At 38.1% G+C, this 15,302-nt stretch overlaps 1 protein-coding gene across 1 annotated transcript in view; it reads right to left on the bottom strand.

The window, feature by feature from the left end:
• LOC127639484 (SLAM family member 5-like) overlaps positions 1–5,299 on the bottom strand; it is a 31,741-nt gene extending 26,442 nt beyond the window's left edge. The window contains exon 1 of the mRNA XM_052121535.1: positions 5,192–5,299. Within this exon, the coding sequence (XP_051977495.1) occupies positions 5,192–5,240 (49 nt within the window). The 5' untranslated portion in view covers positions 5,241–5,299. The remainder of the gene's footprint in view (positions 1–5,191) is intronic.
• Between the last annotated feature and the right edge of the window lie 10,003 nt (positions 5,300–15,302).

Consider the following 15,302-nt stretch of genomic DNA (forward strand, 5'->3'; position numbering starts at 1 on the left):
GGCACCTATATAACATATTATTTATTGCTATATTAAAGTCACCACCTAGAACCAGAAAGGCAGTAGGGGATTTGCTTAACGTGTATTAACTTTTTTGATCTAGAACAGTAAAATAAATACCGTTTTCTGCAACAGAATTATACACATAGATGTTAACAATAATCACTATAAATGTATCCACTACAACTACCATTAACACAAAGTGTCCTGAAGAATCGTTATTAGTTTCCAAAATGCTCCCATTAAAATTGTGTTTCAAAATCCCTACTCCAGCAGAATATTCTGACCCATGTCCCAACCATATAATACACATATTCTGGATCCAATTGGCATTATACAGAATATCAAAGACAAGCTCACCAAACTAACAATAACACTTGATGTCATATGAGATGTCCAGTTCTGATTCTGGAACTGTATCTTTATATTTTCAGGTGTACAGTCATGATGTAATAGATAAAACACTGACACAAACCTTAGTTTCTGTCCTTGAGGAGATCCTCTCACTTCTGAAGATCCCAAAAGCCCGAGTCAGGTGATCCTCAGATGGGCTGTTCAGTCTCGTCGGAAGGAGAAAGATATAACTGCAGGTATTGATCCAAAACTATTGAAGATATAAGGAGCCCCTTACCCAGGGGTGCCCGATACGTCGATCGCAAAGGCAATGCTGGGCAGTAGCATCGCAATTTCGCGCTCTTTTCTCAGAAGCCCTTGGAAGGCGCTTGAGCAAACCTGGTTGTCATGGCAACTGAATAAACATACTCGTCATCAGAATAAGGTAAATGCCCTGGCTATTGTAATCTATTGTGATGTAGGTGTTTTGGGTTTCGTTTTAAAACTGAATGATATCAACATTGAACATTATTATATATTTTTGTATTAATTAGAAGATGAATTCCATGTAGGGATACATTTAGTAGTCCCAACAAGCATTTTCATATTTTAAATGAAACTGTGTTTTTTTAGTTGGTAGATCTTATTGAGTTGGTCATTTAAAAGTAGATCATCACACAAAAAAGTGTGGGCACCCCTGCCCTTACCTAACCGTGAGTGATTTAAAAGCAATTTCACGCTCTTTAAGGGACATTCAAAAACAATCCGTCACCGGATGAAGATGTGAGATGTAATTAAATCATTTACATTGAAATTGTTCAAGAACATTTGTTTTATTTCGTCATAAAACACGGCAACGTCTGAATGTTGAAACGATGTTTTTGTTTTTGTGATCGGATGATGTAGTTCCAGCATCTACCAGCAGGTGCTCATGATCAGTGTCCCACCGGCCCAACACTGAGATTAGATGAAACTGAAACCAGCATTGGGTCAGTTTTACATTTCCTTTGTCTTTATCACCCCTGCTGGGGACTTCTGGAAGTGTCGATGAGTCGAGTTTGATTTTAGTTTTGAGAAAGGAGAATGGGAAAGAAAATGTGAAAGTCTTGAGAATCGGATTGTGTTTAAGTATTTTCTTTATCGAGAATTAACAAAAATACAGATTATTTTCATTCTCCGAGTTTTGTTTTAATTTTTCATGTCAAGTTTCTCTTATTTTTACTTGTGTTCCTATTAATTAGCCTTTAAATTGTATATATTATTAATTAAACCTTTTTATTATCCCATGTGATTCCGATACGAGTTTGTGCTAAATGACCCGTCCAGCTGGTAAATGTGTCCCAGCATGTGTTCAATGTCTCCTCAGCGCTCACAAATATTGATAATCCTGCAGTTCTAGAGTTTATTCTCGCTCAACAGTTCAAATGCAAAATAATAGTCTGAAAGTAATCTTTTAGTTGTTTTAAAGGTATTTGTGTAATAAACTTTTGTTTTGAATAAAGGGTAAAAATTTGTTTGTTTGTTTGTTTGGCTTATTTATTGAAAATACAAATTTCTCACCTTTCGTGAAACACAGGAACAGACCGAAGAAAACAAATATATGAATCATATCCAGAACAGTTCGCCACAATTCATCTTCATCGTGAAACTCTTGTTTTCTTGCATGCGCATGTTTAATAACATCCCAAAAATTCACAAATATTTGATCAGCTTCATTTCTCAAATCGATTAAACTTCGACTGGAGAAGTGTCCATTTTAGCCAAGTTAGAAACTGCACACTTAAAACAAAATGCATTAAAGAGTGCTGAGCGTCCTGCGTCCCATCTGCTGCTCAAACTGTGTGGAACCGCCCACTTTATACAATCCACTGGGAGTGCCAATCCAAGTCTCGCAAGAGTCTCAATCGCTGCTACTAAGTTTTTGTTTGACTAAGGTTAGATTTAGTGGTAGGGTTAAGGTTAGGGTCAGGTTTAGGCTTATGGGTTGGTTGAAGGTTTCTGTCGTTTTCAATAGTTTGGTGAAGCTGTTTATTCACTAAATGTTTAGATAAATGTACTATTAAAGGTGCATTCAGTAGTTTGGAGCCAATTGTGTAGGTACACTTGGTTATGCTTAGAACATTGTTGTTTGGTGACACGAACAGCGAAAAGAAAAAGAATGAGCTTTATTGCCAAGAATGCGTAAAGACACACAAGGAATTTGTCACGGTGACAGAACTGTCTTTAGAAATAACGTGAAACGTAGACAGTCTCCAAAGATTATTGATATGAGGAACAATAAAAATCTGTTCTTAACAGCAGAATCACATTCACTTGATTTCTGACCTTTGTTTTTGGGCAAAACAATTATATTATAAGAGTAAAAATAACTTTAGAAATGACCTCAAACTCGGACATTTTCCAGATGCAAATGACATTCCAAAGCTGACGGGGGCAGCAGAGACGATCATGCTGATCCACAGCAATAGATGGCAGTATAGCGACTAACACCACTGTCGTATGGTTACTTAAAGTACATGAAGAAGAGCTAAAACTCAAATATAAGAAGGGAATAAATGTATTATGAAGCTTGGCTGGGACAGATTGGGGGGCTAGTCGCCCTTCTCTAAGGAGAGTATATAGTGTCTTAATAAGATCCACTATACAGGTGAAATTCGAAAAATTAGAATATCGTGCAAAAGTTCATTAATTTCAGTAATTCAACTTAAAGGTGAAACTAATATATTATATAGACTCATTACAAGCAAAGTAAGATATTTCAAGCCTTTATTTGATATAATTTTGATGATTATGGCTTACAGCTTATGAAAACCCCAAATTCAGAATCTCAGAAAATTAGAATATTACATGAAATCAATAAAAAAAAAGGATTTTAAATACAGAAATGTCGGCCCTCTGAAAAGTATAATCATGCATATGTACTCAGTACTTGGTTTGGGCCCCTTTTGCATTAATTACTGCCTCAATGCGCGTGGCATGGACGCTATCAGCCTGTGGCACTGCTGAGGTGTTATGGAAGACCAAGATGCTTCAATAGCGGCCTTCAGCTCTTCTGCATTGTTTGGTCTCATGTCTCTCATCTTTCTCTTGGCAATGCCCCATAGATTCTCTATATGGGGTTCAGGTCAGGCGAGTTTGCTGGCCAATCAAGCACAGTAATACCATGGTCATTGAACCAGGTTTTGGTACTTTTGGCAGTGTGGGCAGGTGCCAAGTCCTGCTGGAAAATGAAGTCAGCATCTCCATAAAGCTTGTCTGCTGAAGGAAGCATGAAGTGCTCTAAAATGTCCCGGTAGAGCGGCTGCGTTGACTCTGGACTTAATAAAGCACAGTGGACCAACACCAGCCGATGACATGGCTCCCCAAACCAACACAGACTGTGGAAACTTCACACTGGACTTCAAGCATCTTGGATTGTGTGCCTCTCCATTCTTCCTCCAGACTCTGGGACCTTGGTTTCCAAATGAGATGCAAAATTTGCTCTCATCAGAAAAGAGGACTTTGGACCACTGAGCAACAGACCAGTTCTTTTTTCTTTAGCCCAGGTAAGGCGTTTGACATTTGAAGCCCATGTCCAGGACCCGTCTGTGTGTGGTGGCTCTTGATGCAGTAACTCCAGCCTCAGTCCACTCCTTGTGAAGCTCCCCACACATTTGAATGGCCTTTTCCTGACAATCCTCTCCAGGCTACGGTCATCCCTGCTGCTTGTGCACCTTTTTCTTCCACACTTTTCCCTTCCACTTAACTTTCTATTAATGTGCTTTGATACAGCACTTTGAGAACATCCAACTTCTTTTGCAATTACCTTTTGAGGCTTTCCCTCCTTGTGGAGGGTGTCAATGATGGTTTTCTGCACAACTGTCAGGTCAGCAGTCTTCCCCATGATTGCGAATTCAACTGAACCAGACTGAGAGACCATTTAAAGGCTCAGGAACCCTTTGCAGGTGTTTAGCTGATTAGAGTGTGACACTTTGAGCCTACAATACTGAACCTTTTCACAATATTCTAATGTTCTGAGATTCTGAATTTGGGGTTTTCATAAGCTGCAAGCCATAATCATCAAAATTATATCAAATAAAGGCTTGAAATATCTTACTTTGCTTGTAATGAGTCTATATAATATATTAGTTTCACCTTTTAAGTTGAATTACTGAAATTAATGAACTTTTGCACGATATTCTAATTTTTCGAGTTTCACCTGTAGTTCCAGCATCTACCAGCAGGTGCTCATGATCAGTGTCCCACCGGCCCAACACAGAGATTAGATTGAAACTGAAACCAGCATTGGGTCAGTTTTACATTTCCTTTGTCTTTATCACCCCTGCTGGGGACTTCTGGAAGTGTCGATGAGTCGAGTTTGATTTTACTTTTGAGAAAGGAGAATGGGAAAGAAATGTGAAAGTCTTGAGAATCGGATTGTGTTTTAGTATTTTCTTTATCGAGAATTAACAAAAATACAGATGATTTTCATTCTCCGTGTTTTGATTTAATTTTTCAAGTCACGTTTCTCTTATTTTTACTTGTGTTCCTATTAATTAGCCTTTAAATTGTATATATTTTTAATTAAACCTTTTTATTAACCCATGTGATTCCAATACGAGTTTGTGCTAAATGACCCGTCCAGCTGGTAAATGTGTCCCAGCATGTGTTCAATGTCTCCTCAGCGCTCACAAATATTGATAATCCTGCAGTTCTAGAGTTTATTCTCGCTCAACAGTTCAAATGCAAAATAATAGTCTGAAAGTAATCTTTTAGTTGTTTTAAAGGTATTTGTGTAATAAACTTTTGTTTTGAATAAAGGGTAAAAATTTGTTTGTTTGTTTGTTTGGCTTATTTATTGAAAATACAAATTTCTCACCTTTCGCGAAACACAGGAACAGACCGAAGAAAACAAATATATGAATCATATCCAGAACAGTTCGCCACAATTCATCTTCATCATGAAACTCTTGTTTTCTTGCGTGCGTGTGTTTAATAACATCCAAACAAATATTTGATCAGCCGTTTCATTTCTCAAATCGATTGAACTTCGACTGGAGATGTGTCCATTTTAGCCAAATTAGAAACTACACACTTAAAACAAAATGCATTAAAGAGTGCCGAGCGTCCGTGTCCCGAGTCTTGCGTCCCATCTGCCGCTCAAACTGTGTGGAACCGCCAACATTATACAATCCACTGGGACCGCCAATCCAAGTCTCGCGAGAGTCTCAATCGAGGTTACTAAGTTTAGTTTGACTAAGGTTAGATTTAGTGGCAGGTTAAGGTTAGGGTCAGGTTTAGGCTTATGGGTTGGTTGAAGGTTTCTGTCGTTTTCAATAGTTTGGTGAAGCTGTTTATTCACTAAATGTTTTGATAAGTTCACTATTAAAGGTGCATTCAGTAGATTGGAGCCAATTTAAAAAGTTGTACACATTAAAAAATGAATTGTGTTTTTGTGAAATTTGATCTGAATGGTGTACACTCACATGAAATGACGACTGTACTCATAATAGTTTTCTATAAAAAGTATTTTATTCTACATGGTGCGGGTCACCCCTTCAGTGTGTTTCGCCATGTTGAAATCACATGACCCTCTGCGTTTTCACTAACAGAATCCTCGTGCTCATTGGCTGTGTAGGTACGCTTGGTTAACATTTATTGAAAATAGAAATTTCTCACCTTTCGCGAAACACAGGAACAGACCGAAGAAACAAATATATGAATCATATCCAGAACAGTTCGCCACAATTCATCTTCATCATGAAACTCTTGTTTTCTTGCGTGCGCGTGTTTAAAAACATCGAAAAAAATTCACAAGTATTTGATCAGCGGTTTCATTTCCCAAATCGATTAAACTTCGACTGGAGAAGTGTCCATTTTAGCCAAGTTAGAAACTGCACACTTAAAACAAAATGCATTAAAGAGTGCTGAGCGTCCCGAGTCTTGCGTCCCATCTGCCGTTCAAACTGTGGAACCGCCCACTTTATACAATCCACTGGGAGTGCCAATCCAAGTCTCGCGAGAGTCTCAATCAAGGTTACTAAGTTTTAGTTTGGCTAAGGTTAGATTTAGTGGTAGGTTAAGGTTAGGATCAGGTTTAGGTTTATGGGTTGGTTGAAGGTTTCTGTAGTTTTCAATAGTTTGGTGAAGCTGTTTATTCACTAAATGTTTAGATAGGTTCACTATTAAAGGTGCATTCAGTAGTTTGGAGCCAATTGTGTAGATACACTTGGTTATGCTTAGAACATTGTTGTTTGGTGACACGAACAGCGAAAAGAATCAGAAGGAGCTTTATTGCCAAGAATGCGTAAAGACACACGAGGAATTTGTCATGGTGACAGAACGGTCTTTAGAAATAACGTGAAACGTAGAAAGTCTCCAAAGATTATTGATATGAGGAACAATAATAATCTGTTCCTAACAGCAGAAGTATGTTTGCTTGATTTCTGACCTTTGTTTTTGGGTAAAAATAACTTTAGAAATGACCTCAAACTCTGACATTTTCCAGATGCAAATGACATTCCAAAGCTGACGGGGGCAGCAGAGACGATCATGCTGATCCACAGCAAAAGATGGCAGTATAGCGGCTAACACCACTGTCGTATCGTTACTTAAAGTACATGAAGAAGAGCGATGCTAACACTCAAATGTAAGAAGGGAATAAATGTATTAAGAAGCTTGGCTGGGACAGATTGGGGGGCTAGTCGCCCTTCTCTAAGGAGAGTATAAAGTGTCTTAATAAGATCCACTACAGATTATAACATTTTTATATATAGTTCAGCTTCTGCATCTTTGAAAAAAGGTAGAAGTTATCCAATCCCAGGCATTAAGAATTTGTTGTGGTGCATTCAGATCTTCACCAGCAGCTGCTCTTCAAGTGGAAGTGGGAGAAATGCATTTGGAAATTCGCTGGATACAATTGAAAATGGTTTACTGGATAGCAATAAAAGCACATAGTTAAAGTCATCCTGTAAAGAAAGTTCTGGACAACTGTTGGGAACATGAGTATTCACAGTTGGTGATTTTCAGCTGGAACGCAAATAATGAGGCTCACCGAATGTTGAAGTAAGCCCAACAGTGGCACTGCCAGTGTTACCTCACTGGATGTTTCCAATGGCATCAGTCGATTTACATTTGCTGGAAAAAATAAACGACAAACAAAGATGGGTTTCTAAGGACATGGTAGTGAGGCAATATATAGTTTAAGAGTATTATTATTGTATACAAATCTATACTGACGGTTCAAAGGATCCAGAGTCTGGACAAACAGCAGCAGCTGAAGTTATTCCTCAGTTTGACTATAAAATAGGGAAAAGAACATCTAATCATTGATCTGTTTACTCATCGGAAATGACAGCAAAACTGTTGGCTCTTCAGTGGGTGGAAGAAGTTCAGCCACTAAATGTGCTGGTCTGTTCTGACCCTCTTTCTGGCCTTACCAGCTTAATGAATGGGAAATCTAATTCTAGACAGGAAATTATTTTTGAAAACCTTCAGACATTGTTTAGAATACAACAAAAAGGGTTATAAACATTCTTTCTGTGGCTAGCAAATGAAATGGCTAAACTGGCATTAAAGTATCCAAAAATAGATATTGATGCACCACTGAGTAAAGCGAAATTAAAGGATTAATTAAAGAGAGGATGTGGGAAGAAATGTGGACCCAGGAGAGAAAGGGAAGACATCTATATGGAAAGAAAAAAGATGTAGGACATGAGAGAGTAGTTCGTAGCAAAAGAAACAGTAATTTCATGACGCTGTATGGGACACACTGCATTGAACCAGTCACTATTTAAGATAGGAAAGCATAATAATGGATTGTGCAATAATTGTGGATTATTGGAAACTGTTGAACATGTTCTATTTGAATGCATAATTATTACAAAGAAAGATCTCTGCTCGGAGAAGAAGTTAAAGCCATATCCATAAATAGTTTAACATTACATAACTTATTGAATAACAATTCAAAAGTGACTAAGGCTGTATTAGTTTACCTAAAGTCTAAAGTCTTTGGGAAAAATGATATTCAGATTAAAAAATTACATTTTAGGTAGGCGTTCTTACCCCTCTCTTTTCCGTCTTTTTATTTCCTCCTTCATCAATGCCTCATACTCCATCCCAGTAGGTGGCGTAACTGCACCTGAGCTGCTTTGCCAACCGCCAATAAATCCAAAGAAGAAGAAGAATGCTAACGTTAGCTAGAGAACTACTTTAATGTTGTTGAAGCTTATATTGGTGTTGGATATTGTGTTTGACGTTTGAGAACAATCCATAGGAAATAATTGTTACATTAGCCCATTACACTGATAATTGAACACCTTTTACTGAATCATCCATACAACATGATGAGGTCATGTGAAATATTATTAAGAGAGCTTTTTCTTGGTATTAGACCTCCTGGCTTTCATGATGTGTTTTTAAAATGTCAGTTGGTATTATTAGTTGACTGCCACATAATGTATGATATGTATGATATGTAATGTACAGAGTCTTATTCATTGTGAAACTGTGTTTTCTTAATATCATGAATCACACTGAAGGCCTAGACTGTAAACGCATGGGTCGCGGCTGTTAAAATCTAACATCATATTTTCATGAATCATTGGTATATTGTGCCCACATCCGCATGAGATAAGATGTAATCTGAGATGAATAAGATGTATATGGACCTGAAATACCTGAAAGTGAAAGAAGTCATGACATGACCACAAGATGAACTCTTAGAAAGACACACTGACACAGCTACATTAAAATATACAATAATTTAGCACACTTTTATCTAAAGCAACTTACAAATGAGGAATGATAAAACACAATCGATTCACTATTAAAAGTTACTGGACTATGAGCATGCAAAAAAATTAAGAAAGCGCAACGGACCAGGATATGATGTCACACGCGAGGGCTTCTAATTCTAATAAATAAATAACAAATAATAGCACATTCAAATCTTTAATATCCTATCTACTCACTTTTATAAATAAAAACAGTAAAGAGTGTCTTAATACAGATGCTTTATATCAAGCAATAACTCACCCATCAATGCCCCACTGTATTAAATAAATAAATCATTCTTAAGACAATTCTTATAATGCATTCTGTGTCATATAAGATGCAGATTTTGTTTTATACAGCAGATTATAGTCAGACTTTCACTTCCTTTTTCAACGTCTCTCATCATCGGAAAGCAACAAATGCCGTGAGAACATTAACAATGAGGAACAATCACCACCCGTACCTGTTTTTATCTCCCTCTGACAATAACTCACACCTGTCATGACAGAGTTAGTGCTATCTAAAATTCTGTTATCATTTACCCACCCTCATGCTGTATCAAACCTTTATGACTTTAGTACGTGGAACACAAAGGGCAGAATGACCACCAACATTTATATTCATTGAAAAGATGCAGTTCAAATGAATTGTGACTGAGGTTAACATCCTGCCTAACATCTCCTTTTGTGTTTCACTAAAGAAAGAAAGAAAGTCATACATGTCTGTCTATCTATCTGTCTGTCTGTCTATCTATCTGTCTGTCTGTCTGTCTGTCTATCTGTCTGTCTATCTATCTGTCTGTCTGTCTGTCTATCTGTCTGTCTGTCTATCTGTCTGTCTGTCTGTCTGTCTATCTATCTGTCTGTCTATCTGTCTGTCTATCTATCTATCTGTCTGTCTGTCTGTCTGTTAGCAGATTTTAAAAGTTTTATAGGATGTATCGGTGCAACAATTCTAAACATTCAATATTTAGCTTATTTCTTCATTGTTTTCTTATTTCTGTTGCAATAACAAGATCACAAACGATGGTCAGTTTGCTTTGATATTCATTAGAAAAGATGCTAATCATAGTTATTCAGAATTGTGTTGTGAGTATGCCGAATGCTCATATTATTAGTTTTAAAATACAGACAATTGATAGAAAAGGAAACTATTTCATTTGCCTCCATGTTTCTACTCAGTTCACACCTTCTAGAGATGTTTTGACACTTTTGGTTCTGGTAGGCCACCATTTCCTGAAAAACAATATGGCAAGATGCCAAACAGTGTCGCCCCTAGCAACCATAATTAACAGCCATATTGAGCTGATGATGCACCTGCTCCACATTCATACAGTACAGTGATGATGCTGGTTAAGCTAGATTGAAATCCTGCAAGGGTCACCATCACACCAGCATCCTTTACTGAAGGATCAGCAACTAAAACACAAGATTAGCTGGTGAGCAACAATGCTCGTCTTTTCAGCAGGGAAATTATCAGTTTATTGCAAGTCATGTTCGGCCGCTGTATGAAACCACAATTCCATTGTCCAATAAGAGACGGTTTGTTTATGGAAAGTAGGAAATTTGTTTTTGTTTGTGGGTTGGATATCTGTTGCAGGAGAGGAAGTTAGTCTGTCTTCATTTAACAACACCTGTAAATGACTGTAATTACAAATGTCTGGAAAAACCCAACAGATGATTTTTACTTTATTTTTAATGTTTATACACTCACCTAAAGGATTATTAGGAACACCTGTTCAATTTCTCATTAATGCAATTATCTAATCAACCAATCACATGGCAGTTGCTTCAATGCATTTAGGGGTGTGGTCCTGGTCAAGACAATCTCCTGAACTCCAAACTGAATGTCAGAATGGGAAAGAAAGGTGATTTAAGCAATTTTGAGCGTGGCATGGTTGTTGGTGCCAAACGGGCGGTCTGAGTATTTCACAATCTGCTCAGTTACTGGGATTTTCACGCACAACCATTTCTAGGGTTTACAAAGAATGGTGTGAAAAGGAAAAACATCCAGTATGCGGCAGTCCTGTGGGCTGAAAATGCCTTGTTGATGCTAGAGGTCAGAGGAGAATGGGCCGACTGATTCAAGCTGATAGAAGAGCAACTTTGCCTGAAATAACCACTCGTTACAACCGAGGTATACAGCAAAGCATTTGTGAAGCCACAACACGCACAACCTTGAGGCGGATGGGCTACACCAGCAGAAGACCCCACCGGGTACCACTCATCTCCACTACAAATAGGAAAAAGAGGCTACAATTTGCAAGAGCTCACCAAAATTGGACAGTTGAAGACTGGAAAAATGTTGCCTGGTCTGATGAGTCTCGATTTCTGTTGAGACATTCAGATGGTAGAGTCAGAATTTGGCGTAAACAGAATGAGAACATGGATCCATCATGCCTTGTTACCACTGTGCAGGCTGGTGGTGGTGGTGTAATGGTGTGGGGGATGTTTTCTTGGCACACTTTAGGCCCCTTAGTGCCAATTGGGCATCGTTTAAATGCCACGGCCTACCTGAGCATTGTTTCTGACCAAGTCCATCCCTTTATGGCCACCATGTACCCATCCTCTGATGGGTACATGGTTTCTTGAACATGACAATGAGTTCACTGTACTAAAATGGCCCCCACATTCACCAGATCGCAACCCAATAGAGCATCTTTGGGATGTGGTGGAACGGGAGCTTCGTGCCCTGGATGTGCATCCCACAAATCTCCATCAACTGCAAGATGCTATCCTATCAATATGGGCCAACATTTCTAAAGAATGCTTTCAGCACCTTGTTGAATCAATGCCACGTAGAATTAAGGCAGTTCTAAAGGTGAAAGGGGGTCAAACACAGTATTAGTATGGTGTTCCTAATAATCCTTTAGGTGAGTGTATATAGTTAATTAGGTGGAGGCCAATGTTAAGAGTCTAATTCTGGGGTCTGGGTATATCAGCGAGTATTGACACTGACTATCACCCCTGGAGTCGGGAGTTTGAATCCAGGGAGCGCTGAGTGACTCCAGCCAGGTCTCCTAAACAACCAAATTAGCCCGGTTACTAGGGAGGTTAGAGTCACACGGTGTAACCTCCTTGTGGTCGTGATTAGTGGTTCTAGCTCTCAATGGGGCGTGTGGTGAGTTGTGTGTGGATCGTAGCATGAGCCTCCACATGCTGTGAGTCTCCACCATGTCATGCTCAACGAGCCACGTGAGAAGATGCACGGATTGACAGTCTCAGAAAAGGAGGCAACTGAGACTGTCATTGAAGTGAGCATCTTCTGGTTTTGCATGCCAACCCCATGCCAAGAGCCACTAACCTCATCTAAACTTCAGTGGGGACTTTTATGAACTCTGTGTCATATTGTAACTCTGACTTTTGATGAAAAATAGATTAAATCCCTCCCAATAAACACACCTAATAGATCAGTACCTTTAACATTAAGTATGTTTTTCCCAAGTAGAAATTTCAAGGGGAACTTTTACTGTAATAAAATTTCATCAGAGTATCTGTACTTTTACTAAAGTACAGGATTTGTGTACTTCATCCATCACTGGAAAATAGTGATAGATATTGTTTGCATCAAGAGTAAATAGCAACAAATAGCATCTTGTGCACTTGAAAAAAAAAATTGATGTAAATTGAAATAATAAACTATTTGTATTAACAGTAAACTGTCTGAGCAATAGTGGGCGGAGTTAAAACAGCCTTATTTGGTTCTTGAGCTCTGACTTTAGTTTCCAGTAAAGTTGTTTACTCTGTTGTTGAGGTAAGAACAGGGGGTTCATGTGAGCTCTTCACCCAAACACCCACATACACCATATGTTCATCTGCACATTTACTTGCACACATACCTCAGATGACCAATAATAGTCACATAATTCTACATCTACTGTGTCTGTAGGTAAAAGAAAACCACATTGATTTAGCACACAGTTCATACAATATACTAACCTAAATAAACTAAACCACATTCTGACACTGAAACTGAGCTGGTAGTGTGTCACAGTGCATGAGGCATCTAATTTGTTTCTAAAATAAGTTCATTGGTATGGGAAATTAGCAGGTTTGCTTAATGCAACTTCAGAGATGAGTGCATTGCATCATCAATGGGAATTTGACTGGATGATTTAATACTTGCATTTGTTATTGAGTCAATTTTACTTTATCAAAAGACTATTTTCAATATTGAAATCATGCTTATAAAAAGAGTTGAACTTTTTCTGAACAGAGCAAATCCCAGCAGCCATGATCCAACATTTAGTGGATTGCCTGGAGAGATGAGTGCAACCAAAAGTTGGATAAACTCCCCATTATTGCCCATTTGAAATGAAAAATTGGTAATGCAACTTCAGTCCAACAATATTGCCTGTAGAGATGAGTGCATTGCATCATCGATTAAAAAATGGGAATTTGACTGGATGATTTACATACATGCATTTGTAATTGAGTCTTTCATCTTTACATTTAACATGCCGATTTGACTTCATCAAAAGACTGTTTTAATCATGCTTATAAAAACTGTTGATCTTTTTTGAACAGAGCAAATCCCTGCAGCCATGATCCAACATTTAGTGGATTGCCTGGAGAGATGAGTGCAGCCAAAAGTTGGATAAACTCCCCGTTATTGCCCATTTGAAATGAAATGTTCAGCAAGAACACAGTGTTATGGTGTGATGTTCTGGTGTCTAAATCCAGTACACAGGGCCGTATAGTGAATGAGACTGATGACCTCACTGATGCTTTACTGTCGATTTCAAGAGGCACAAGAATGAAATCCAGGGGCGTAGAATTTGGTAGGGACGCTAGGGACGTGTCCCTACCAATATCCAATGACCACTGATTTGCCCCAGCAATAATTTCGATAAAAAAATTAATATATTTATATATAAAATCAATTTTATATAAAAATTAAATATATTTATATATAAAACCAATTTTATATAAAAAATAAATTATATGTATATATAAAACCACTCGAGCGTTCTGTGAAAAAGGCGCAATTCCTGGTACACGTGGTTCTCTATTATAAGTCCCGCCTCGCGAACCGACATCGCTAATCCGATTGGCTTTCCTTTTTCTTTCTAACTTGTGAAAGGCTGGAGAAGAGCCAAAGATCCTCCGAAACCTAGAAGTGGTAAGTGGGAGAAATCAACAGCTCTGTGAACAAAAATACGGGACAAATCGCGTCACATATTGATTATGGGACAGTGCAGTTTTTTCAATGTATGACAATCACGGGATAAATAGCAAACCTAAACTGTGTGTGTGTGTGCGTGCGTGCGTGCGAGCGTGTGTGATGGGCACTTACAATGAAAGATCATGACAACAGGCTATTTTATATGTTCTTGCTATTTAAAAAGGTGTATAAATCTGACAAATCATGTTTCTATTTAAGTCCAGTGTTTTGCACAAGTTTCTGTAAGGGTTGTGTTTTGGGGTGGGGCTTGGTCTAGGTCGTTTAAAATATGAATCATTAACTTGATAAAAAAAAAAAAAGTGGAAGTCTGCAATGTCCTGAGCTTAAACATATAGTGAAACAAACATGTGTTTGTCAATTAGGCTAATTTTTTGATGTGCTGAGTCAGGATGGCTGCTAAAAAAGAAAAGTAGACATTAGGAGCTACTTTAAAACAAACACAAGTAAGTCATTTAAAATATTTTCTCAATTGCTAAAGTGTAGAGTCATCAACAATTGTAAAAATAATAATTAGCCATAAATGTTTTCCCTCACTGTTAATTCCCTCAATGTGTTATTTTGCCAGCTGAGGTGACCGAAACAGTCCTGCTAGGTAGTAGCTCAGGAAGAGAGGCAGGGTCACAGGTGAGGTCAAGCTATGACATGATGTTGACATGTTAGTAGTGAGATTCATTATTGTGACAATTGTTAGGCAGATGATCTGCTATAGTTCTTCAATGTGTGTTTGAAATGAGAGCTTTGATTAGGCACAAGTTGTTGTCTCATTTTTCATATGCATACATTGTTTCATTTTATCAGGTGACCGAAACAGTCCTGCTAGGTAGTAGCTCAGGAAGAGAGGCAGGGTCACAGGTGAGGCCTAGGCTGGTAACAATGTAATCATAAGAGTAAATGTAGATATTTGTTTTGTATTACATTGAGGTTGCACTGGTATATTAAGAGGTTTAATACATTGACCCATTCATTTCATTTCCTGAATCGAATCCTCCGGGGATGTCCCCACCAATCTCAAAATCAAACCTACGCCTCTG

The sequence above is a fragment of the Xyrauchen texanus genome, chromosome 48 (assembly GCF_025860055.1).
Source record: "Xyrauchen texanus isolate HMW12.3.18 chromosome 48, RBS_HiC_50CHRs, whole genome shotgun sequence".
Taxonomy (NCBI): domain Eukaryota; kingdom Metazoa; phylum Chordata; class Actinopteri; order Cypriniformes; family Catostomidae; genus Xyrauchen; species Xyrauchen texanus.